Source organism: Gorilla gorilla, chromosome 6, assembly GCF_029281585.2.
Source record: "Gorilla gorilla gorilla isolate KB3781 chromosome 6, NHGRI_mGorGor1-v2.1_pri, whole genome shotgun sequence".
In the NCBI taxonomy this organism is placed as follows: domain Eukaryota; kingdom Metazoa; phylum Chordata; class Mammalia; order Primates; family Hominidae; genus Gorilla; species Gorilla gorilla.
The window spans coordinates 132,491,097-132,515,048 of NC_073230.2; the positions used below are offsets into that span (position 1 = coordinate 132,491,097).

Sequence of the window (23,952 nt, forward strand, 5' to 3'; positions counted from 1 at the left end):
TGGTCTCAAACTCCTGACCTCGCAATCCACCTGCCTTGGCCTCCCAAAGTGCTGGGATTACAGGTGTGAGCCACCATGCCCAGCCAAGTTTTTAATATTTGATACCCTGTGGAAGTCAATATTTGGTGACTTAAAATTACTAATTATTTAATGCCTTAAAAATCTTTAGAGTTAGCCTTTTATTAAGAATGAGGACTTAGTATAGAGCCTATTATAATCTATTAGTTCAATGCTTTGACTGGACAAATTTAAGACTGTATAATTCATTATTCAGAGACATTCTATGTTCAGGACAAAAGGATTAAAAATAAAATATTGTTTCAATAAACCACACAGTATTTGGACTCAAAAAAGTGAAACTGAAACTAAAATATAAAATTGTATTCTCCAAAGTTATTTCCAAATTAAAGGAAAGTAAATGTTTTTCTGGATGTATCTGTATATTGTGGTGTTAAATGAAGATCTTCAAATTCACATATGGCACTGGTTGTTTGTTAATTTTGACATCTGAAAAAACTCTGACCTTGTCTACTTGCAGGGATTAATTATAAGCTATCTTTTCTTAAAAATCAAAAACTTTAGAATAATAAGTTACTTCATTCAATAGAATAATAAGTTACTTCATTCAAGTTTTATGAAATCAACACTGACTCCTCCTGAATATTAGAGATAATACTAGGCTTGGGGCTGGGGGAGGTTGACAAGCATAGAGAAAAACAGACATTTTATAAGTATTCACATCAAAAGACTAAAATTTATCTTAATCGTCTTCTTAGTATAGAATCATATACAAAAAGGTGATTTAAATGATTCTGAATTAGAGTAACAGTGAGTTTTTAATTCACTATAGCAGGCTAAAAGCAGGCCAGAAGTCACTGTTAGTCAACATTTTTAAACACTGGACTAATTACGCTATGCACTGACTGGGAGTTATCGTCAAGTGTAGCTGATCCATATTGTGGTGTGTTCTTCCTGTCCTAATACAAGTCTTTAGTCAAAACTGAAGGAAAGTCCCATTGTACCAACTAAAATGTCAATTTCCTTTAAAATTTAGCCTGGAGACTGATGAGATTAACTGGTTTATCAGCTGGGGTAACTGTGGGTTTAGAACTCCAATTCTAAAACATGTGACCCACAAAACACCTTTGCCTTGATTTCTACAAATTCTTGTGGCTAACTTCATCCTTCCCTCAATTCTCTGCCTTTCACCTTTGTGTGTTACCCTGTATCCATCTGGACATGGAGCCCAGCTTATTTATCTGGTTTCCTCTCCCTTTCCAAAAATAAAATTATGTTGCGTTTAATATTTCCTTTATTTAGTCACATAACTAAAGAAGTCACAAAAAGTCACACTGTACACCCACTGCCTTCCAATTCTCTCCTCACTTTACCTTATCTAGTTCCCTCTAGGACAACTCTTGAAAACTTCCATTTTCCTGGAATAGAACAATTCTTTCTGTACTCAGGATCCTTCAGAGTCTCAAATTCCACCCCAACAGCTTATCAAAGTATTTACAAAAAAACAAACACAAAAAAATAGATCTTCCTTCCTTCTAGGAATTCTGGTAAACAGAATTTTAAAATTCCTCCATTTCACTTTTTTTTTTTTTTTTGGTGAGATTTACATGAAGACCATCTTATAGTGCCACACCTCATGAGAAAGGGTAGTGGTCATCAACTGACTCTGGAATCACTTTCATATGTTGGGCCTTGATCCATTTATGGATACTCCATAATTTCAAGAAGTTTAGTTAAATGTTTACAGACAATGCTAGACATGGGGACTGGGGTAGGGAATGTTCTGGGCATAAAGAAGAATAGATATTGTGTAAGTATATACAACGATAGATTTTAAATAGTTTGCAGGAAATAGAAAACAGTATGATGGCACTAGTGGGAAAATTCTACAGAAGGCCTAGCATCAAATAAAGAAAGGTGACACCCATCTTCCCTGTCCATGGACACTCAGAGGCTTCCAGCTCCTTTGAATATTCGTGTTGCCCTGGGCCCATACTCTCTTCTCTGGTGAGGTTAACAATTAAGTATCCCAGTGATGAAGCAGTATGCAAGATAAAGCAATTTGCTAAACAAATAAGTTTATTTCAAAAGATGACTCCAGAGAAGTATGCATATTATAGCTTTCCTACAGTAAATTCATCTTTCCTAGAATTAAGATATTTAAGCATTTAAAATGACAGTATCTACATTACATAATTTCTTGATGATACTTGGAATACAAAATTATACAACCACTATTTCTGTCCCTTATTCTTCCTCCCTACCTTCTTCCACAAACATTTATTGATACTGTGGTAAGAACTGTGCTAAGATAGGAGGATACAGAGATAAATGACAACTCTTTCCTTTAAAGGTTCAAAATCTGGAAAGAATTCAGGCATGGAGGTACAATAAAGATTGCATACTATGTACAAAGACAGAGATGAGACAGTCTCATGAGAGCATATACTACAGGCTAGAGTAGGTGGACCAGCATTTGCTTTCTGGAAGAAGAGGCATTTGAACTTGTTTCAGGGTCAATAGCTAGCTACTGAGGAAGGAAGGAAAGGATGTTCCATGTAAAGGCACCCAATGCAAAAGGATTGAGAGCACCTGGTCTTTCTGGGATATGCAAGTAATCGAGCATGGCTGAAGCAGTGTGGGTATAGTATTCAGGGAGAGATGGCAGTGATACAACAGTGAGATAAGTGAGGTTTGCAAACATGAAAATCCTTGTTCCCTAAGGGCAGTGAGGAAGGACAGGGTCAGAGTTGTGTTTAGTGAGGCCACTTTGGCAGTGATATAGATAATGGAGGAGAGAATTGAGACGTGAAACGGGAGGCAGCAGCTCAATTTGGAAACATAAAGAAATCCAGATGAGAAGAAAATCCAGATTCAATTATGTCAGGGTCGAGCTCATGCATACAAGATAAGGCAAGACCTGTCTCATGACATCCTCCCAGGGGAGATAGGAAGGCCTATTTGATATATGCAGAGTCATCAGGACACCAGGGCAGAGCTTTTTCCCTACAGGCAATGGTAGTGGGTTTGGAAAGGAAGAAGTAAAGAATTAAGGAGGTATTAGGAATCCAACTTACAAGGGATGTAAAGGACCTCTTCAAGGAGAACTACAAACCACTGCTCAATGAAATAAAAGAGGACACAAACAAATGGAAGAACATGCCATGCTCATGGATAGGAAGAATCAATATCATGAAAATGGCCATACTACCCAAGGTAATTTATCGATTCAATGCCATCCCCATCAAGCTACCAATGACTTTCTTCACAGAATTGGAAAAAAAACTACTTTAAAGTTCATGTGGAAGCAAAAGAGAGCCCGCATTACCAAGACAATCCTAAGAACAAAGCTGGAGGCATTATGCTACCTGACTTCAAACTACACTACAAGGCTACAGTAACCAAAACAGCATGGTACTGGTACCAAAACAGAGATATAGACCAATGGAACAAAACAGAGGCCTCAGAAATAACACGACACATCCACAACTATCTGATCTTTGACAAACCTGACAAAAACAAGAAATGGGGAAACGATTCCCTATTTAATAAATGGTGCTGGGAAAACTGGCTAGCCATATGTAGAAAGCTGAAACTGGATCCCTTCCTTACACATCTTATACAAAAATTAATTCAAGATGGATTAAAGACTTAAATGTTAGACCTAAAACCATAAAAACCCTAGGAGAAAACCTAGGCAATACCATTCAGGACATAGGCATGGGCAAGGACTGCATGTCTAAAACACCAAAAGCAATGGCAATAAAAGTCAAAATAGACAAATGGGATCTAATTAAACTAAAGAGCTTCTGCACAGCAAAAGAAACTACCATCAGTGTGAACAGGCAACCTACAGAATGGGAGAAAATTTTTGCAATCTACCCATCTGACAAAGGGCTAATATCCAGAATCTACACAGAACTTAAACAAATTTACAAGAAAAAAACAAACAACCCCATCAAAAAGTGGGCATAGGATATGAAGAGACATTTCTCAAAAGAAGACATTTATGCAGCCAACAGACACATGAAAAAATGCTCATCATCACTGGTCACCAGAGAAATGCAAATCAAAACCACAGTGAGATACCATCTCACACCAGTTAGAATGGCGATCATTAAAATATCAGGAAACAACAGATGCTGGAGAGGATGTGGAGAAATAGGAACGCTTTACACTGTTGGCGGGAGTGTAAACTAGTTCAACCATTGTGGAAGACAGTGTGGCGATTCCTCAATGATCTAGAACTAGAAGTACCATTTGACTTAGCGATCCCATTAGTGGGTATATACTCAAAGGATTATAAACCATGCTACTATAAAGACACATGCACATGTATGTTTATTGCGGCACTCTTCACAATAGCAAAAACTTGGAACCAACCCAAATGTCCATCAATTAAGAAAATGTGGCACATATACAACATGGAATACTATGCAGCCATAAAAAAGGATGAGTTCACATCCTTTGCAGGGATGAAGCTGGAAACCATTATTCTGAGCAAACTACCACAAGGACAAAAAACCAAACACCACATGTTCTCACTCATAGGTGGGAAGTGAACAATGAGAACACTTGGACACAGGGTGGGGAACATCACACATGGGAGCCTGTCATGGGTGGGAAGCAGGGGAGGGATAGCATTAGGAGAAATACCTAATGTAGATGATGAGTTAATGGGTGCAGCAAACCAACATGGCACATATATACCTATGTAATAAACCTGCATGTTCTGCACATGTACCCTAGAACTTAAAGTGTAATAAAAAAAGAAACAATGTATGCTAAAGCAGAGGACTTAGTAAGTGCTCAAAATCACTATTAAATAATTGACCAAGGACTTAAAAAAAGATTTGAGGAGGTATTAAACAATAGAATAAACAGGTTGGTGGCTAGATGGAAAAGTCAAAAATAATACCCAGGTTTCTGTCTGGAGCAAGTGAGTAGATGATGAAATTTCATACAGATAGGTTATATGCTGCAGAACAAGATCAGTTTACAGGTGAGGGGGCAAGGGATAGTAAGGTGATAGGACTTAGGGTTCATCATGTCTCCTTGAAGTGTAATCTTGGGAAATCCAAAGAGCAGTGACAGTAGGCCATTGGATATATGATGTAGAAGCTCCTTAAAGGGATCTGGCATGGAACTATAGGGAGTTCTGGGATGCAGGTAGTAGTTAAAGCCACAGATAAACTGAGATGAAATAAAGGAGTGAAGAAGATGAGAGGAGGGCATTTAGAACATCAAAAATATGGTTTTTAAGAACAAATGTCCTCAAATAATAAGAACCATAGAAATAGAAGCACTACAGGCTAACATCTTAGAGAAATGCACCCCTTTTCTTCGTAGCTGAATTGACTTTAAATTGTTTGGAAAGACTAGGTTTATAAAAGAAAATTGGTCACTATGGAAACAGACTATTCAATATCAAACAGGCAGTTTGACCACAAAAGTGGTAATTACTTTAGTTTTTTTCCTTAATTATATGTTTTCATGGTTTTCAATAATCATATATTCTTTCGGTCAGAAATTTGAAGTCAGTTAATGATGTGGTGAGCCAAAGCAAAAATACTAGTCTATAGCTATTTCTCCCAGGTTGCTTACCATCAGAGCACCCCAGACCTAGATGTTTCCTGACTCTAATACTCTGCATTTTATCACAGTATACAACTTATCTAATTTATATAGCCAATCTAAATCTAAATGAACAGAGTCACAAGAAATGTGTCTCCATCTTTTCCTTCATGGCCAATCCCCTTAATTAAGAATGTATGGATTTCATATTACCTAACAATTTTTACTCTAGGCTGCTATTAAAATCTAAAGCTATACCAGAAAAAAATAAATCAAATTTTAAGAAATATGTCATCAAAATCCTAAACAAAACTCATGTAAATTCTTGCAATCTAAGTCTCTTGTCTGGTACATTATTCTACATTTTTTAACTCAGAATACATTCATATTTAAATAGTAGTCACTTCACTAACCTTATCCAAAAAAGCTTGTATTGCTGCTTCCTGATTTGCCATATAAGCAACGTATCTATGTCTCCCAATGGAAGCAATTATCTGAGTCTCTTTTTCCAGAAGTTCACACAGAGCAGCTTTCCTTTCAGCTCCAGTAAAAGATTGGTTAATACGTGTAAGTTCTTCTTGCCGCCAGACTAGAGGAATAACACAATAGACTCTTGAGTTTTTAAAAATCCCATTTTGAATGATCACATCCTGACGAGGAGTATTTTATTTTTACATCAATTTAAACAAAAGTATACACAGATAGAATCATTTCTATTGTACACCTGATGCATGAAAAAAAGTGACGAAATGGAAGCAGAGAGACTTAATAAAAGTAGAGTCAAAGAAACAGAAGCCAAAGGGAAACAGTACAGATGATGTCAAATTATAACTCCAAGTGAGCATTCATACTGCCTAGCATTGACAAAAATATGACTTGCACTTTGTGGCAGCCATGAGCGTGCACTGTTCACATCTCCCTTCAAGAGAGTACTTGTCACAACGGGTAAAGGTAATTGACAGTTCCAACTACAGCATTTCAGATCTGCTGCCTTGTTGAAGCTGAGGTCACACTCTGCCTACAAAGCTCTCATCAATGACCAAGCACCATGTGGGAGTCAGAGCCTGACTATATGTGCCCAACAGTGGACTTTTTTATAGTCAATCATATCAGAGTCAATTGTTGGGCTGGCTTAGCCTTCCTTAGAGCTAAGACTTTCCATACCCCATCTTCTTTCCTTCCCTCTCTCAACTGATGAGGTGTCAAATTTCATCTCAAACTGAAGATTTCCTTTTCCTTCCTCTGCTCCCTCTCCCCTTTATCTTTCACTTCCAATTACATCCTGGTGTCTGCTTCCCCAAGGACCCAAATTGATACAGTTTTATGTAGAATTGCTGATTTCAGTCATTTCCTTCATTCACTTAGGTGCCATTTTCCATTTATTTACAAAACTCTAAATTATAGTCATAAATGTTATAAAGTAATTGCATTTACTGTTTATTCAAACTAATGCATTATGTTATAATAATATTTATGATATTTAAAAGCCCTGGTTACTATCAATAAAAAATGTGCTGCACAAACTTAAATAAATCAAAATTTCCAAGCTCAGATAGATACATGCATTTTACCAAGTTTTCCATTTAATTTTTACATATACTAAATTTGGAAAAGAAAACTCTTTTGTATCCCACATTTCAAAAATGTCAACCTTATTTACATTAACAAAAGAATAGGGTTGGAAATAACTTGAGAAATTAAATTGTTCAACCCCACCTTTAAGAAAGTATCCTTCTCTTAGCAGTTTGAACAGGTTTAATTTGCCCGCCCTGGTTCTAATACTAGCCTGTGAGGCAACACGGCGTCAGTTTGTTTCTTGTGCCACATGGTATTCCTTTAGGTATGTGAAGGGAGCCATCACCCCCCACTTATGTTTTATCTTCTCTAGACATAAATATTTCTATTTCTTCAATTGTGCATCATTTGACTCATTTTCTGTCTATGTAAGTCAAGCTCCTCTGATTTATCATAGTACCTCTTAAGATATGGCATACCAAATTTCTGTCAAGATAGAAGCTTCTATACAAACTGCTACCTCCCCTCTCCTATGTCACTGCTAAAACGATAAAAGAAATATGAAAGACGGGAGAAATGAGAGAGACCTGAATCAGTACTAAAAATTTGAAAGGAGTTTATCCCTATGTAAGAAACCCTGGGGAATTTCTAAAAGATATAGTGCAGATACTACCAAATAAATGAAAGACTGTCAAAAAGGCACACAAATGTTAACCAAACTTCTGCTTCTCATCTCAGAAAGTGAACATCATAGCAGAAGATGGGAAACCCCAACTTAAGCAACTTGGAACTAGAGAAAAGGGTAGCCTATCAAGCTATTTGATAGTTTACCATGCTTTAAGAAAGTCTTTGAAAAACTTTCAGAAGAATGCCTAACATTTCAAATCACTGCAGAAGATAATAACAACTATGAGTTTATGCAAAAAAAGAAAAAATATTTTAAATAGTGCAGAAAGCAAGATGAGAAAAGCAAAACAAAGCATAACAGTTATGTTTAAAATATGAAATGATTATACAGATATTTTTCTGTTGAAAATAAGATAATTTTGTAGAATTCTAGTGACATGATGTTTTCAGATGGCACACTTGAAAAAAAGTGACATGAAAGGTGAAATTTAAAAGGTTAGCAGATATGAACAAAAAAGAAAGCAGAAATAGCAATATTAAAACATAAAACTGGGGGGAGAACCTCAAAACTCAGGTCTTTTAGGTAGAAGGTGATTTTATGATGAAAGGTCTGACTGTCATGAATGTTTATATAGGAAATCATATACCATCAAATATGTTTTTAAAAAATTCTATCAATTATAAACACAATGTTGGAGAGTATGTTTTATATTATTTAAAAAATAGATAAAATAAAAATGCATTAATCTATGACAGAGCCAAGTAAAAAAAATTAAAAGCATATTTGAACAATGATTTTTTAAAAATTAAATTGTCATACATCAAGCTCTGAACACCAAAAGCTGAAAATGTAACCTCATTTTCCAAGTTCAATAAACCATTTATATAGACATATCATATTGTAGTAGAAACCAGAAATGTTACAAACTATATTTTTACCACAGAACAATTAAACTAGAACTAATAACAAAAGTTTAAATAGAAATATTCCAATTGCTTGTTAATTGAAGAAATATCATCAAAAATAAGAATTTAATCAAAGAAAAGTAAAAAGTATAACAATATTAAGAAAAAAACACTACATGTGAAAATGCGTAGGATGCAACCAAAATTTCAGCAAGGGAAACTTGGGGAAATTTGGCATAAATAATCCTCAAATGTCAGTCATGTACCTGTCAAAAGTAGGAGGGATTTATAAAAAACTGTAATGTTTGTAATAATCAACCACAAGTCTTCTCTGAAAGATCATGTCTTCTGGGTACTTTGCCCATTCTTCATGACTAAAGATTACTGAGAACAGTTTTGGTCATTACTCTCATACCTTGGAATATACATCTGGACTGGCAACCCAAACTCACTTAAGCCAAGTTTGTGCTATGCTCTGCATAGACATGAAAGCAAAACAGGTTGAAACTGCAGCCCACTGCTCGTTATTCTGAACAAATATTCCCAAAGTCACTTTACTTATCAGCATGTATCATAAGTTTCAGTTCATTCCAGGTTTTTTTGGATTTTCTGAACTATTCCTAAAAATACTTAGTGCCACATTTTATAGTTCTCCTTATTTATTGTGCCTCTCACATGTGGTTTTCAATTCGCAGAATAAATTCTGTCCTTGCACTTCCACAAGCAGGATGCTCGTGGATTCCTCCCCATAGACAGTAGGCTTCTCTTCCATCCACAGAGGTTTACATAGCTTTAGCTTTATTCAACATACTCTCCCACTTCTCACAAACCATGTCATCCTTTCATTACACACAGTCCTTTTCAGTGTGGACTTATCAGCTGGTTTACCACTGGAGGGCTACATTTACTTAATAAACCATCTAAATCTTTCAGATGGAGATTATTATTAGATTATGAGAATAATGAAGCTTTACAGTCTCATGAACTACATCCTGGCCATAGAATCAAACCAATTTTTTCTCTGAATTCTAAGAAGCGTATTTCTCTGATATGGTTATTATAATTGCCCAAACCCTATCACTTCATTCCCAATTCAAAACACTCAATAATTTTTGAGCAATTATTATGTGAAAGGACACTGGTTCTATGGTTCATAAAAAAGCAAAAATAACATAATTCCTTCTTACAGGAACTAATATGTTTCCCTGCCTCTCCTTGGCTGGACATACTATAAAATCCTTCCACAGGAACAGAATTTCTACCTCTCTTTTCATTTATCTTCACCTAAAAGCCCAACATTTTCACTATTAGGTTTAAAGACTTCCTTTGAGTAGATCTATTCTTGGCAGATTACTTACCCTTGGTCTTCCATTATATACAATTCAATCAACTAAAATATACTCTTGCATTGTTATATTCCAGACATGATTACTTTCTCACTAAGTTTTAGGAATAATTCATATAATTGGAAACTATATTTGCCTTCTTCTAATAAAAATTTCAGGTTTACTTTAAAATCAGTCTCTATACATTAGAAGATAAATATCTGGGGCCATAAGTATTGTATCTGGCCACTGCCTTTCATAATATCTAGTTTTATAGTTTTATCAGAGTATTTCTTTCTCTTCTCAAATTTCAATTTCAATTTGAATTCATCTTGGTCAGGTCTAACGCTTGCCAGTCATGTTCTTTAAAAGAATCCGCTCTGTCCTTTATCAGGAATACATCATTCAGAAACTGCACAGCATGGTCTGTCCAGCAAGAAGATTTATAAATTTAAAAGCTAAATTATGTTTAGCAAAAAGATTGTAAATTTAAGAGCTAAATTATGTTATGAAAGTCTAAGAAATCTATGATTGATGAGTCTGTTATTTAAGAGCTGGTAACTTTACCAACCAAAAGAACTTTAAGAACTATGATAAAATCTATATACCAAAAAGCAGTTTATGAATGAAGAGAAAAATTGCTGGCTTGCAGAAATAACTGAGACAATTTATCCAATACGATCATATCAGATAGTCTGATAACTGAGACTATTTATCTGATACAATTATATCAGATTATATGGATGTACTGCAAAAGTGAATAAAAATGGAATGATATTAGCAATCCTATTTTATTTCCCAGTTTTACAATAGAAACCTTTAGAATCAATAATAAATTTGGGTAGAGCACTAAGTTATTATTTTAGCTATTCTCAGAAAAAATCAAAGAATAATATACTACTTTTCTAGATAAATATTTAAGTCTTGGATGAATCTGGAGATACATAAGTGTGTATTCAAGTACACATACTCATATCCATTCAGATTCTCCATTTTCGTTAGATTATCAGTAGGGCTTTTAAAAAGGAAACAACCCAACCAAGCTGATGAGAAATGAAAATAAAAGACCTTAATTCCAGTAAAATTCTCTATTAGATGAATAACTTCCCTGTAAATCTATAGTAAGGGATGAAATATGTCAGTAAAAAGCACTATTTCCCAACTACTAACAAAGAATAGAAAAACAGAAGACACAGGAACAGCTAAACAAAACTGATTTTATATCTAATCTAATGGTTTCTAGAACTATACAGAAGAGACACTGGGTGAGGACAAGAGAGAGTCTGACTCCTTTCCTAAAATACATGTTCTCTAAAGGATGATAATAAAAAAAATTGAGATGCTGTATTACTTTACTAGGGCTTCCATAACAAAGTACCATTGGTTGGGTGGTTTAAACAACAGAACTTTATTTCGTCAAAATTCTGGAGGCTAAAGGTCCAAGACTAATATGTCAACAGGCTTGGTTTCTTCTGAGGGCTTCTCAGCTTGGCTTACAGTTGGTTATCTTCTGGTATCTTCATATGATTTTCCCTCTACATATGCCTGTGTCCTAATCTCCTCTTCTTATAAGTACACCAGTTATACTGGATTAAGGCCAACCTGTATGACCTCATTTTTTCTTAATTATCTCTTTAAAAGCCCTCTCCAAGTACAGTCACATTCTGAGGTAATGAGGGTTAGGATTTCAACATATGGATTTGGGGGGAACATAAGTCAGCCCATTACAGATATCGATAACCACAAATATTTTTAAGCAAAAGATATTAAAGGAATTGGTTCATTTGAAAAAATTGATTTACTTTGTCTTCTCATCTTCCTAGACAGACCACCTGATTTCCAGGGTTTGAAGTTCAATCATAAAATGAAAGGAGAATATGACTAGCATCTAAAGCCCATATTCATTTTAAATTTCTGAAACCTGACCTTGTAATTTCCAAGCAAGAAATAGCAGAACATACAATATTTTGTCTGCCATTGGCAGTTTTGATGCATCTGCATTTTAAAATTCTCATCACAGACTAGAAGTCTAACTGCAGAGAACCAAGCAAGATTCCAACTAAAAGCCTCTCTTGAACAGTTAAGACAGTGGTGTGTACAGAGAAACGTAGTCAAAAAGTAGAGACTCAAGCCCAATCTGTGCTGTCAAGAGAGGTTTCTGGAAGATCATTACTCCAATGCTGAGTCTGAGATAAGAGTCATTCAGGCAATGAAAGGTAGAAGGATATTCCAGATGACAAACACGGCATGAGTGATAAAGTCAGGGAGCCACACAAACAGCTGGAAGTCAGGACTCTTGAGAGATTCAGCTGGAGAGGTATAAGGAGTCCATCTCCTGGACACGATTATGTAGGTGAAGAAACCACGAAAGGGTTTTACGTTAGATTTATATTTTTGATAAATCACTCTGGCCACAGTATGGACCACCAATTACTTGAAACTGGAAGAATGGAAAAATTCAGATATAGACTAGCTGTGAACATACAGAAATATGTACCCAACAGTGATAATAATGCTTTCCAACACAGTGACATGCACTGAATCCCTGATCTGACAGGTTATTTTCAGAAAGACTTCTCAGCCAAATAAAAAATCCTACACACCCTTTGAAGCCTTCTCTAACAACTTCTCAACACCCTGGCACAGAAGTCATCTACCTAACTCTGCTGAGTGTTTAGCACTTTACTTATTTTTCTATTAAAGCAATTATCCCTACTACCTTGTACAATGACCACTGTGAATGTGACTTAGCCTTGCTACCAAGTAGCTGGTTTGTAGCATAATTAATTGGTACGTAGTAATTGTCCTTAGTAAATATTTATTAAATAGGGAAAATAATGATAAAGGTAACTTCAAGTCTAAAGAGATTCGGTAAAAATAAACATGAATCCTTTTTATAATTAACACTATCATATTGAGTACTTAGGAAATATGAGACAGAATCTTGACTATTTTACAGATTTCATTTAATTTGCCCTTTACTCTCCTAGGACTACATTACACTCTTGAGGAGGTAGAAAGTCAAGAATAATGAAGGCACATGCTCTATCAGGACTCCTGGGCTTTGGAGTAGTCCTTAGGATATTTCAAAGGACCTTAGTTGTGTGCAGGTAATAAGCTTATATATAATTTATTGTATTCAGCCTGATAAGTGTTATTAGAACATTGGTAAATTGAGAAAAAGTTCTGCAGCATCACCTTGCCCAAGGATGAGTGATATGGTTTGGCTGTGTCCTCACCCAAATCTCATGCTGAATTGTAATCCCCAAAGTTGGGGGAGAGACTTCATGGGAGGTGACTGGATCATGAGGGTGAATTTCCCCCTTGCTATTCTCAAGATAGTGAGTGAGTTCTTATGAGATCTGGTTGTTTAAAAGTATGTAGCACCTCCTTCTTCACTCTCTCTCTCTCCTCCACCATATGAAGATGGTGTTTGATTCCCCTTCACCTTCTGCCATGAAGTTTCCTGAGGCCTCCCCAGCCATGGTTCCTGTACAGCCTGTGGAACTATGAGTCAATTTAATCTCTTTTCTTTATAAATTACCCAGTATCAGATAGTTATTTATAGCAGTGTGAGAACTGGTTAAAACAATGAGGAAAATACTATATGGTCAATTTCAAAGACTCATGGCATAAGTCCTATTTTGATATAACAGAGAACCCTGGTAAGAACTCACACTCCTTAGAATAGGACAATTGGAACTCTGTGAAGTGATGTGCAGGTATTCATTTACAGCTAAACCCACCATCAATCAAGACATTATTAGAGTATGCCTGTGATGACATTTTGTCTTAAATCATATGTAGTAACTAATAGTTCCTGTTATTAATAGAGGATATTATCACACCAGAGAATTTTTCATACCTAGCAAAAGTGTAAACTATGCTTGTGTTTAATCTTTTTTAAAACACAATTTCCATGTCCTCTATTCACCGATAGAGCAAGTAAAGTAAATCATTAAGAGCAGAAATGCCAATATGGCTACAACTTACAAACTTGCCGAACTTCAGTAGAATATTAGCTAACAAGGCACTTTTGGCTGTCACATGTATACACACTTCCATATGTGTATACTGCTTTCATAGTAAAAGCTCTCACTAAAGAAGTTACCCATGGGTGAGAGTATTTTAATATTTTTGTCATATAGGATTCATCCAAAGGCCTTTTTAGGTGATTTCCTTTCAGAGTAGTTTGAAATAAGTTAAAACCAATTACCAGCAGTAACTATATCATTAAACAGTAGAATATAAACTTTTATTAATAGTCTGAAAAAAATTTCTATTATTAAACACGTGGACAGCATAACAAACAATTTTCTAAAAGAAAAGCTGAGCTCAGTGGCTCATGTCTGTAATCCCAGCACTTTGGGAGGCCGAGGTGGGCGGATCACGAGGTCAGGAGATCGAGACCATGGTGAAACCCCGTCTCTACTAAAAATACAAAAAAAAAAAAAAAATTATCCGGGCGCGGTGGCCGGTGCCTGTAGTCCCAGCTACTCGGGAGGCTGAGGCAGGAGAATGGTGTGAACCCAGGAGGCGGAGCTTGCAGTGAGCCAAGATCGCACCACTCCACTCCAGCCTGGGTGACAGAGCAAGACTCCGTCTCAAAAAAAAGAAAAAAAAAAAAAAAGAAAAGCTGAGCTCACAAGAAAGTACAGTAAACCCCTACAGGTCAAAAAGCAAAATCAGGAAGGTAGAATCCGTGGTGGGAAGTAGGTACTGACAGCTTCAAGAGCCCTGAGCACATTTGCTAGCAGCTGCTTCCAAAGGCAAAGGGCCTAAAGGCCATGGAAGAAGTGAACAGATGAAAAGGTCTTGAAACTTAGAAACATAAGAAAATGTGACTGAGTCCCTACTCCCATCTTCCACCCTACATACACACAGAATCAGGAAACTCAAAGAGTCTACCTTCAGTACACACAAAAAATACCCACAGGCCAAGAAAGATCAGTATGAGGCCTGTTTGGGGAAAATTGCCTTACTCCAAGCCTTGCAAGAATTCCAAACAAATAAGAAAAATATTACAGCTCATATAAGTTTGCAATGCAATGTTTAAAAATACTGAAGAGAGTTCATATATCCACCAGAAAACATATATAAGAAATATTAATCACAATTTTATTCATAAAAGTCAAAAATGTTGAAGTAACATTTAGCAACCGGAAAATGAATAAATTGTGGTTATATTTATACAATGGAATCTTATGTGGCAATTTAAAAGAACTAGCCCTATAAGCAACAAAATGGATGAATCTCAGATATAACCTTGAGGCAAAGAAGCCAGAAATAAAATATACTACAAAATGTATGAAATGAAGCTCAATAACAGGCACAATTTATCTATGGTGATAGAAGTCAGACTAGTGGTTACCTTGCAGGAGTGGAAGTGGGATGCAGACCTATGTATAACATGAGAAAACATTCTGGGGCATAAATATATCCTACCTTTTAGTAAGGGTAGTTGCTATATATATGTCTGCATATGTAAAAAGTCATAAAGCTGTACACTTAAGCCTTGGCATAAATCCTATTTTGATATAACAGAGAACCATGGTAAGAACTCATACTCCCTGGAATAGAATAATTGGAACTCTGTGATGTGCAGGTTTTCCTTTACAGCTAAAGTCATTTATAATATGTAATATAGAGTAGGATATTACTCTCATATTTTTTAAATATGAAGAGATACTACATGAGTAAAAATCAGCAGGAATGTAGACTTCTCAAGAAATTCAGATAACAAAGTTATTTTATTTAAAACTATAAAATATATACTAAAATGGAAAAAATATTAAAAATATAATAAACTTCAAATGAATTTGAAAAATGCCAAATAAAACTTCCACATATTATGTTGATATTTTTTCATTTAAAACTTAGGAAATAGGTTAAACAGGAGTTTAGAGAAGCTCTGAAAGAAAATTAGTATGCAAAAAGATACATATGAAGAAACTGTCCCAAAAGCAGCAAAAAAAAAAACCTAAGAGATAAAAGTATAAAATGAAAAACAGTGTTAAAAATGTCAACATATGTCTGCTAGGATTTTCAAGATGAGAAACTAGAGAGAATGGAGAAAAGTTAATATCAGAGATAGTGGCTAAGAATTATCCAGAATTTATAAAAATCACATATTCTCAAGCACATAATGCAACAAAATTCCAAGGAGGATAAAAATAAATGAAGGGAAATTTAAATTCATAATAGTAAACAGATAAGTATAAAAAAGAAATAAATCTTTAAAAATAATAAGAGGAGCAAATATAAAACAAACAGCGAAAGATGACAAATTTATATCCAACCATATTAATAATCACATTAAATGTAAATAGTCTAAACATCCAAATTAAAAGGAAGAGATCATCTAATTGGATTTTTAAAATAAGATCCAGTTATATGTTGCCTATAAAAAACACACTTTGAATATAAAGACACAAAGAAGTTAAAAATTACAAAATAGAAAAAGATACACTAAACTAACAGTGATCAAAAGGAAAATGGAAAGGACATATCAATATCAGGCAAAGTAGATTTAACAGCAAAAAATATCATAAGGAATAAGGAAGGTCATTTAAATAAAGGACTCAATTCATCAACAAGACATAGTAATGCTAAATGTTTTTACATCTAATAAGAAAGTTTCACAATACATGAAGCAAAATCTGATAAAATTGAAAAGACAAATAGGAAAATTCACAATTACAGTCTGAGATTTCAATACCCCCTCACAATAATTGATATACAAATAAATGGGAAATTTGTAAAAATAAAGAAAATTTAAACAACATTATCAACTAACTTGATCTAATGGCCATTTATTGATCACTACACCCAACCATAATAGAATGTAAATTCTTCCTACATGCACACAGAATATTCTCCAATGTAATTTGTATTCTAGTTGTTAAAATAAGTCTCAATAAATTTAAAAGAACTCAAATTGGCCGGGTACATTGGCTCACGCCTGTAATCTCAGCACTTTGGAAGGCAGAGGTGGGCAGATCACCTGAGGTCAGGAGTTCATGAGCAGCCTGACCAACATGGAGAAACCCCATCTCTACTAAAAATACAAAATTAGCCGGGTGTGGTGGCACGTGCCTGTAATCCCAGCTACTCAGGAGGCTGAGGCAGGAGAATTGCTTGAACCCGGGAGTCAGAGGTTGTGGTGAGCCAAGATCATGCCATTGCACTCCAGCCTGGGCAACAAGAGCAAAACACCATCTTGGAAAAAAAAAAAAAACAAACCTCAAACCTCAAATTATACAAAATTACATTCTCTCATTACAATAAAATTAGAAATCAATAACAGAAAGATATCTGAAAAATCCCCAACTATTTAGCAATTAAATAACCTACTTCTAAGTATCCCATGGGTCAAGAAATAATCAAAAGGATAATTAGAAAGTATTTTGAACTGAAAGAAAATTTCAACTCAAAATATCAAAATGTGAGGATGCAGCTGAAGCAGTACTTAAGGGAAAATTTACAGCACCAAACACCTATAATTAGGAAAGAAGAAAGGTCTCAAATCAAATGACCTCAGCTTCCACCACAGGACTAGAAGAGGAGTAAACTGAACCAAAGGTAAGCATAATGAAGGAAATAAATAACAATAGAAATTAACCAAATGGAACAGAGAAAAAGAACTGGGAAAAATCAGGGGAAGAGTAATAAAACTGATAAATCTCTAGGCAGACTGATCAGGAAAAAAAGAAGGAAACACAAAATTACCAATATCAGTAATTGAGGTAACATCACTATAGATCCTATAGGTATTAAAAGGATAACATGGAACATTATTAACATCTTTATGCCAATAAATCCAACAACTCAGAAAAAAATTACCAATTCCTTTAAAGACAATAACTATCAAAGCTTACTCAATGATAAATAAGTCACATGAATACCCCTATATTTATTAAAGAATTGAATTTATAGTTTAAACCTTCCCACAAAGAAAATTCCAGACCTAGTTGGTGTCACTGTTGAATTCCTAACATTTTATGAAGAGATCCTACTAATTCTACATGAACTGTTTCAGAAAATTGAAGAGCACAGAGGAGATTAGCACTATCCAAATACTAAAACCAGACAGTAACATAACAAGGAAAAAAAGTCACAGATCAATATCCCTTAGGAATGTAGATGCAAAAATTCCAAAACAAAATTTTGGGAAATCAAGTTTGACAATATATAAAGACAAGGCATTAACAGGGCCTTTGGGGATGTGATTAGGTAATGAGGGTGGAACCCTCATGAATGGGATTATTGCCCTTATTAAATAGACCCAAGAAAGCTCTTCATCTCTTTCACTATGTGAGATCACAGTGAGAAGGCACCATCTATGAACCAGGAAACAAACCATCCCCAGACACTGAGTCTGCTGGTGCCCTTCGAGTTCCCGGACTTGAGAACTCTAAAAAATAAATTTCTGTTATTTATGTCTATGGCATTTTGTTATAGTAGCCTGAATGGACTACGATCTTAACAAAGATACAAAGGCAATGCAATGGAGAAATGACAGTGTTTTCAACAAATGCTAAAGGAACGACTGGATGTTCAAAAGCAAAAAGTTTAAACATTCAGCTCAACACATATCTCACATCTCATACAACATTTATTCCAAACTGGATGTTATACCTAAATTCAAAATGTAACACTATAAAACTTCCAGAGCACATAGGAGAAAAGCTGTGTGACCTTAAGTTTGGTGATGAGTTTTTAGGTATAACACCAAAAGCATGATTCACACGAGAAGAAACTAATAGGACTTATTGAAATTAAAAACTTTTGCTCTAAGAAAGACACTGTTAAGAGAATGAAAAGACATGCCAAAGACTGAAAGAATGGAAACCTGCCTGAGCGGGGAAAGGGTAGATCCTCTGAACACACCCTCACCTCTCAGTTCCTTTCCTCACCACTAGCTGCTGTTTCTCTTCTGTACTCCTTTGGGAGATGAGTGAATGAAAAGGGGTAGTTCTTACTCACCCCACTCTCCAGGCCTCTCAGATGATTCATACTCACCATCCTGAGGCTCTTGAGCTGAACCGCAACTCCCCTGGCCCAAGACAGATGTATTTGCACTCTAGGTAGCCACTTAGGGATAATCTAGCTGTTCACTTCAAGCTTCTTTCTGACAAGATCCCTTCATTTCTATAGCTGGTCCTATTAAACATGACCAAGAGCACCTCAAATTACCCTGTTGCAGGCTCAATCTCTCTTGTGTTCTCTACTGTATAGTCCCCTTTTGATAGAAAACAAAGATACATCTCTGTTTTAAAAATCCTGGGAGTGCTATAAATAATGCAGCAGCACTCTCCAATATCAAAGAAGTCTGAAAGCCCTCCTCTAGTTCTCTAGGTTTCCTTGTTTGGACTCAGACCCCAGTCTACCATCCTGGTCAAGGTTCAGGCAACAATCCTCGTTGTCCCCCAAACACAGGGAACATTTCAAAGCTCACCAGGAATACTCCCTTGAAGCTCCTTTCACTAGGCATTTGGTCAGAAAATAACACAACCTACCCACCCCAACCCCAAAGCACAGCAATGGCTCTCTCCAAAAAAAACCTACCTTACTAACCTCTTCAAATCTCTCCTAGCCCTTCTTATATGTTTTATCTTGCTAAGTGACCCATGAGCCAAGAAATAGGTCCTATTTTACTTGGTTTGTAAATTCTTTATGAGGGAGAGAGAGATTGACTCTCATTGACTCTGGTATCCTGATATCTCACCTATTGGAGCCTCAGTCAAAAATAAGGCAGGGTGATAGCACCCTCCAGAAGGGCTAAAATGAAAAAGACAGAAGCGTCCAATGTTGGAGTGGATGACAGCAATTAAAACTCTCATACTCTTCCATAGGAGTTTAAAATGGTACAACCTCTAAAAAACCATCTGGCAGGATTTGCTAAAGCTGAATTACGTATATCCTATGAACCAGCAATTCCACTGCTAGGTTTACACCCTGAGAGAAATGTGTGTGTGTGTGTGTGTGTGTGTGTGCATGTGTGTATATATACATATACACAAGTAGTACTACTACAAACATCTTTTGGTGAATATATATACATATACACATATTTGCCAAAAACTAGTTGGGGAGGCAGGGAGGAGGGGTGGGAAGGACCAAATCCACAGTAAAATGGATACATAAGTTATGGCACATCCATGCAATGGCATACAAAGGGCAACTACTCACAACAGCAAGGATCGGTCTCATGACATAATATTGAATTTTGAAAAACAAACAAAAAATTATATTCTGCATAATTCTGCCTATATAAAATTTTTAAATAGACAAAACAACCCCAATTATTCTATTTAGAATATGGGATACTTAGCACCTTTTTTTCCAAGTAATGGCCCTAGTGACAATTCAGAACAATAAAAGAGATCACCCTCAACATACTGCTACTAAAAAGACATGAAAATCAAATATTATTGCCTGGAGATAGCCTCATCTTTGACATGTTACCTGATACAGCTAAGTTTATTTTCTTAAATTGATATCATTTTGCTTTTATTACTGAAGAACGGACTATCTCGAGGAAAAGTTAAGTTTCATATCATGAATTATAGCTCAAAGTATACAATTATCATTATGAGCCACAAGAGGGCAGCAGTTCCAAGGAATGGAGTTATGAATATGAAATGAAGAAAATTACAGAAGAGCAATATAAATTATTGAGCTTGTAAACCACAGATTTTTTAACAGAACTTAAAAATTATTATTCCAAGGCTTTTAATTTGGAATTTTAGGACTAGAAAAACCCGAAAGATGTCTCTTTTATATAAGAAACTTCATGTATTTCATTTTCCTCCATATATAAATCATATGTGGACTTACATAAAATATATCTGTTCTACTTTAGTATGAAAATTCTGTATAAAATCATTTGCCATAGAACAATAGCTCACATATGTATAGGTCCTTGTACTTTTTAAAATACTTTCATAAATGTAATATTTTATACTTTTTACTCTATTAAGCCCTCTGAAGTAGACAGGCCAAAAATTATTAATTCCTTTTGATAGACGAAGAAATTGAGGTTTAGGAGAAGTGAGAAACTTGTCCTAATTAACACCATTAATAAGTAGAACAGGCAGAAGCTCATTCAACATATTTTCTATTATTTTGCACAGTTGTCTGTTAACCACACAAAGATAACAATGGTATCCTTTAGTCACATATGAATTTAGAATATTATTTTAACAGAGCTCTGCTCTAACAGAATGTTAGTTTTAAACTTGTCAATAAGACCTTTCATAGATACCTGGCTAACGATGTTCTCTATTGAAGTACTGACACTTAATAATCTTTGTTATCATCTGATAGAAAAAATGGAAGTAGAAGTGAAGTTTAAAGTAAAATAAGCAGTATTTCCAGAGGACAATGATTAGGATAAAATGGAAAACAGACACACAATTCTAGGGAGCAGGCTTAACAGTTACCTCAAATACTACCATAGTAGTTGTAAATATTTACCATAAGCTATAAATATTCCTAAAGCCACTCAATTTTTACGTTACCAGGAAAATGAATTTATTAATATTGTTTATTAGCCCTAATGTTTAATTATATTATTTTTGGTAAATAGCATATTATCTTATAGCTATAAAAACAGACTCAATATCTGATGCTTAAAAATGTATCCAATTAGAAAGGAAACTGCAACTTGAGGAACAGAACATATAGCATCCACAAAAAAAAATAGTATGTAATGAAGCAAACGAATGGAAGAAAATTTGCTTAGTGTTATAAATAATCAGAGAGAGGTCAAAAACTTATTTCCTTGGACTAAAATATCCCATTCAACTACAAAAGCCAATTGAGGCTATTTCTAGGTTTTAAATTTTTCTGTGTCTTCATAAAGGTCTAATTTCTCCACTCTCAGATATCTGGTGTATTAAATAACTCTTCTGCTCCAGTTATTTCCACCTTACCAGGTACTGCTGGCAAAGCAGAACCTAGAGACAGTTGCATTAGTATAACCCTGGATTTCTTCCTTTCATTCATTCATTCATTCATTTTATGAACATTTGTTGGGCATATAAGCTAAGCACAGTAAAAGGCAGCTCATCAAAAAATAAATGAATTATTCCCTCATGGCAGAAATAAATGTTAAACAAAAGATGTATTATTACTAAAGAAATAACTGAGACTGAAAAAAAGATGTAGTATTACCAACTGTGGTGATAAAAATGAAAAGTTTCAGGTGCAATGAGGACCATAAGTTGACAAAAGAATATCCAACTTATGTTGTCATTCACAAAAACCTTTAAGGAGGTGACATTTAACCTGAGATCCAAAGGTGGGCAATGGAGAAACACCTCCAAGAAGGGGAATCGTGTATCTACTGCCTGGGTAAAGAGTGCCTGGCTTGTTCAAATAACTGAAACTTTTAATTTATCCATGACTAGCACACACACTGTAGAAGAAATAAGGTATAAAAGTCAAGGTGTAGAGAATATACATTTATATAGTATTATTAATAAGGGGGAATTTTAAAAACATTGCCAAGCCCCTTCTCTAAAGAGCAAAATCAGACAGGATGCTGGATTGAGGGATTAAAGAACAGCTCAACTCTGAGTTCAAAATTGCCAAACCACAAGAAAACTAGATTACACAGTACTTTCTCTCTTTATCTCACATGAATGAGGATCAAATGAAATAATATACTAAAACTGCATAATTCACAAAGCAGTATGTACATTTTAATTGGTAATATAAAAGCATTTCTAATTTCATTTCAGCCTTAATTCTTATTCCAAATATAAAGTGGTATTCATCTTTCAAAATTCTCTACTGCAAATTTCCAAGACATCTCCCTAAAATAATAACACCTTCCTTTTGTCTGCAGTAAATCTGTTTTTCCTATTAATGAAAAATTTAAAAATATTTTTTGCAAAGCCTGTGTCAAACTTACATTCTAATGCATTATAAAGAAATTCAAAATCTTCATTTGTTTTAGGATTATGCCTCCGGTGATAGTCCAATTTTATCCATTCTTCTTTTTCTCTTATCTTCCTTAGTTCTTGCTGTGTTTCCCATTCCAATCTTAAGCTTTTCTGTCTTCTTAAATTCTCTACGAAGATTTTAGCATGCCATTGCCTGTAGTAAGTCTGTATCACTATCACCTATAGTTAAATTAAAAGGAAATAGAAAGTGCCTATCATCAACTTTTTGATCAGACAATAAAGGCAATGATGATTATTTCAACTCCAATTCCACAACAAAATAATTGAGTCTAGTTTTAGCTCCAAATACATATTTTCACAAACACTAACATAAAAAACATGTATAATGCATGTGACTGCTATTTGACTTTGATATCTCGCAAATACACCTTCACAGAAGGATGTTTGTACAATCCTTAACAGAATAGACTCTGGAGTAAAACTTAGTTTGAATCTTCCTTCTGCTACTCACTAGTTGTTTGATTGGATAAGTTACTTGCCATCTCTATGCTTTAGTACCCTCATGTGTAAAACAGTGATAATAAGAGTATACATATAAAGTACTTAACCCAAACCTGGTACATCATGAGTCCTCAATAAATACTATTATTGTTACAAATATAAATTATCTCCATCTTATCTTAAATGCCACTAGCTTAGGCTCATGTTTATAACAAAACTGTGTTTTCCTAAATACACATCAGGTAGGTATGTGTGGAAACCACCAAAGGCAGGTTAGATAAAATGGAGACTGAAGCAAACAAATATTTATTAACTTGTATGAAACATGAATATGTTTGAAAGTACACCATAGTACTAAACCCTCAAAAAGTTTATGATGTAGCTGAGAGAGTTTATCATTTTTTTCTGAGAGTTTATAATTTTATTTATTAAACTCATAAATAAAAATAAAATGTGAAGAGGCCGGATCAAGACTGATGATAGAGCTTATGCTGATGCATCCCTTACTCTCATCCTAATGCCCAATAATTGTAGAAAAACTATGTAAAGCAGATATCGACAAAGATACTAGATCA

At 35.0% G+C, this 23,952-nt stretch overlaps 1 protein-coding gene across 3 annotated transcripts in view; it reads right to left on the reverse strand.

Annotated features, from left to right (window-relative positions):
- The window catches only part of IQUB (IQ motif and ubiquitin domain containing), an 82,494-nt gene that overhangs the window by 21,123 nt on the left and 37,419 nt on the right, over window positions 1-23,952 (reverse strand). For all 3 annotated transcript variants that reach the window (XM_031012636.3, XM_063708755.1, XM_055347341.2), the window contains 2 exons: window positions 22,885-23,095; window positions 6,006-6,181 (listed from right to left, as the gene is read on the reverse strand). In XM_031012636.3, the coding sequence (XP_030868496.2) occupies window positions 6,006-6,181; window positions 22,885-23,095 (387 nt within the window). The remainder of the gene's footprint in view (window positions 1-6,005; window positions 6,182-22,884; window positions 23,096-23,952) is intronic.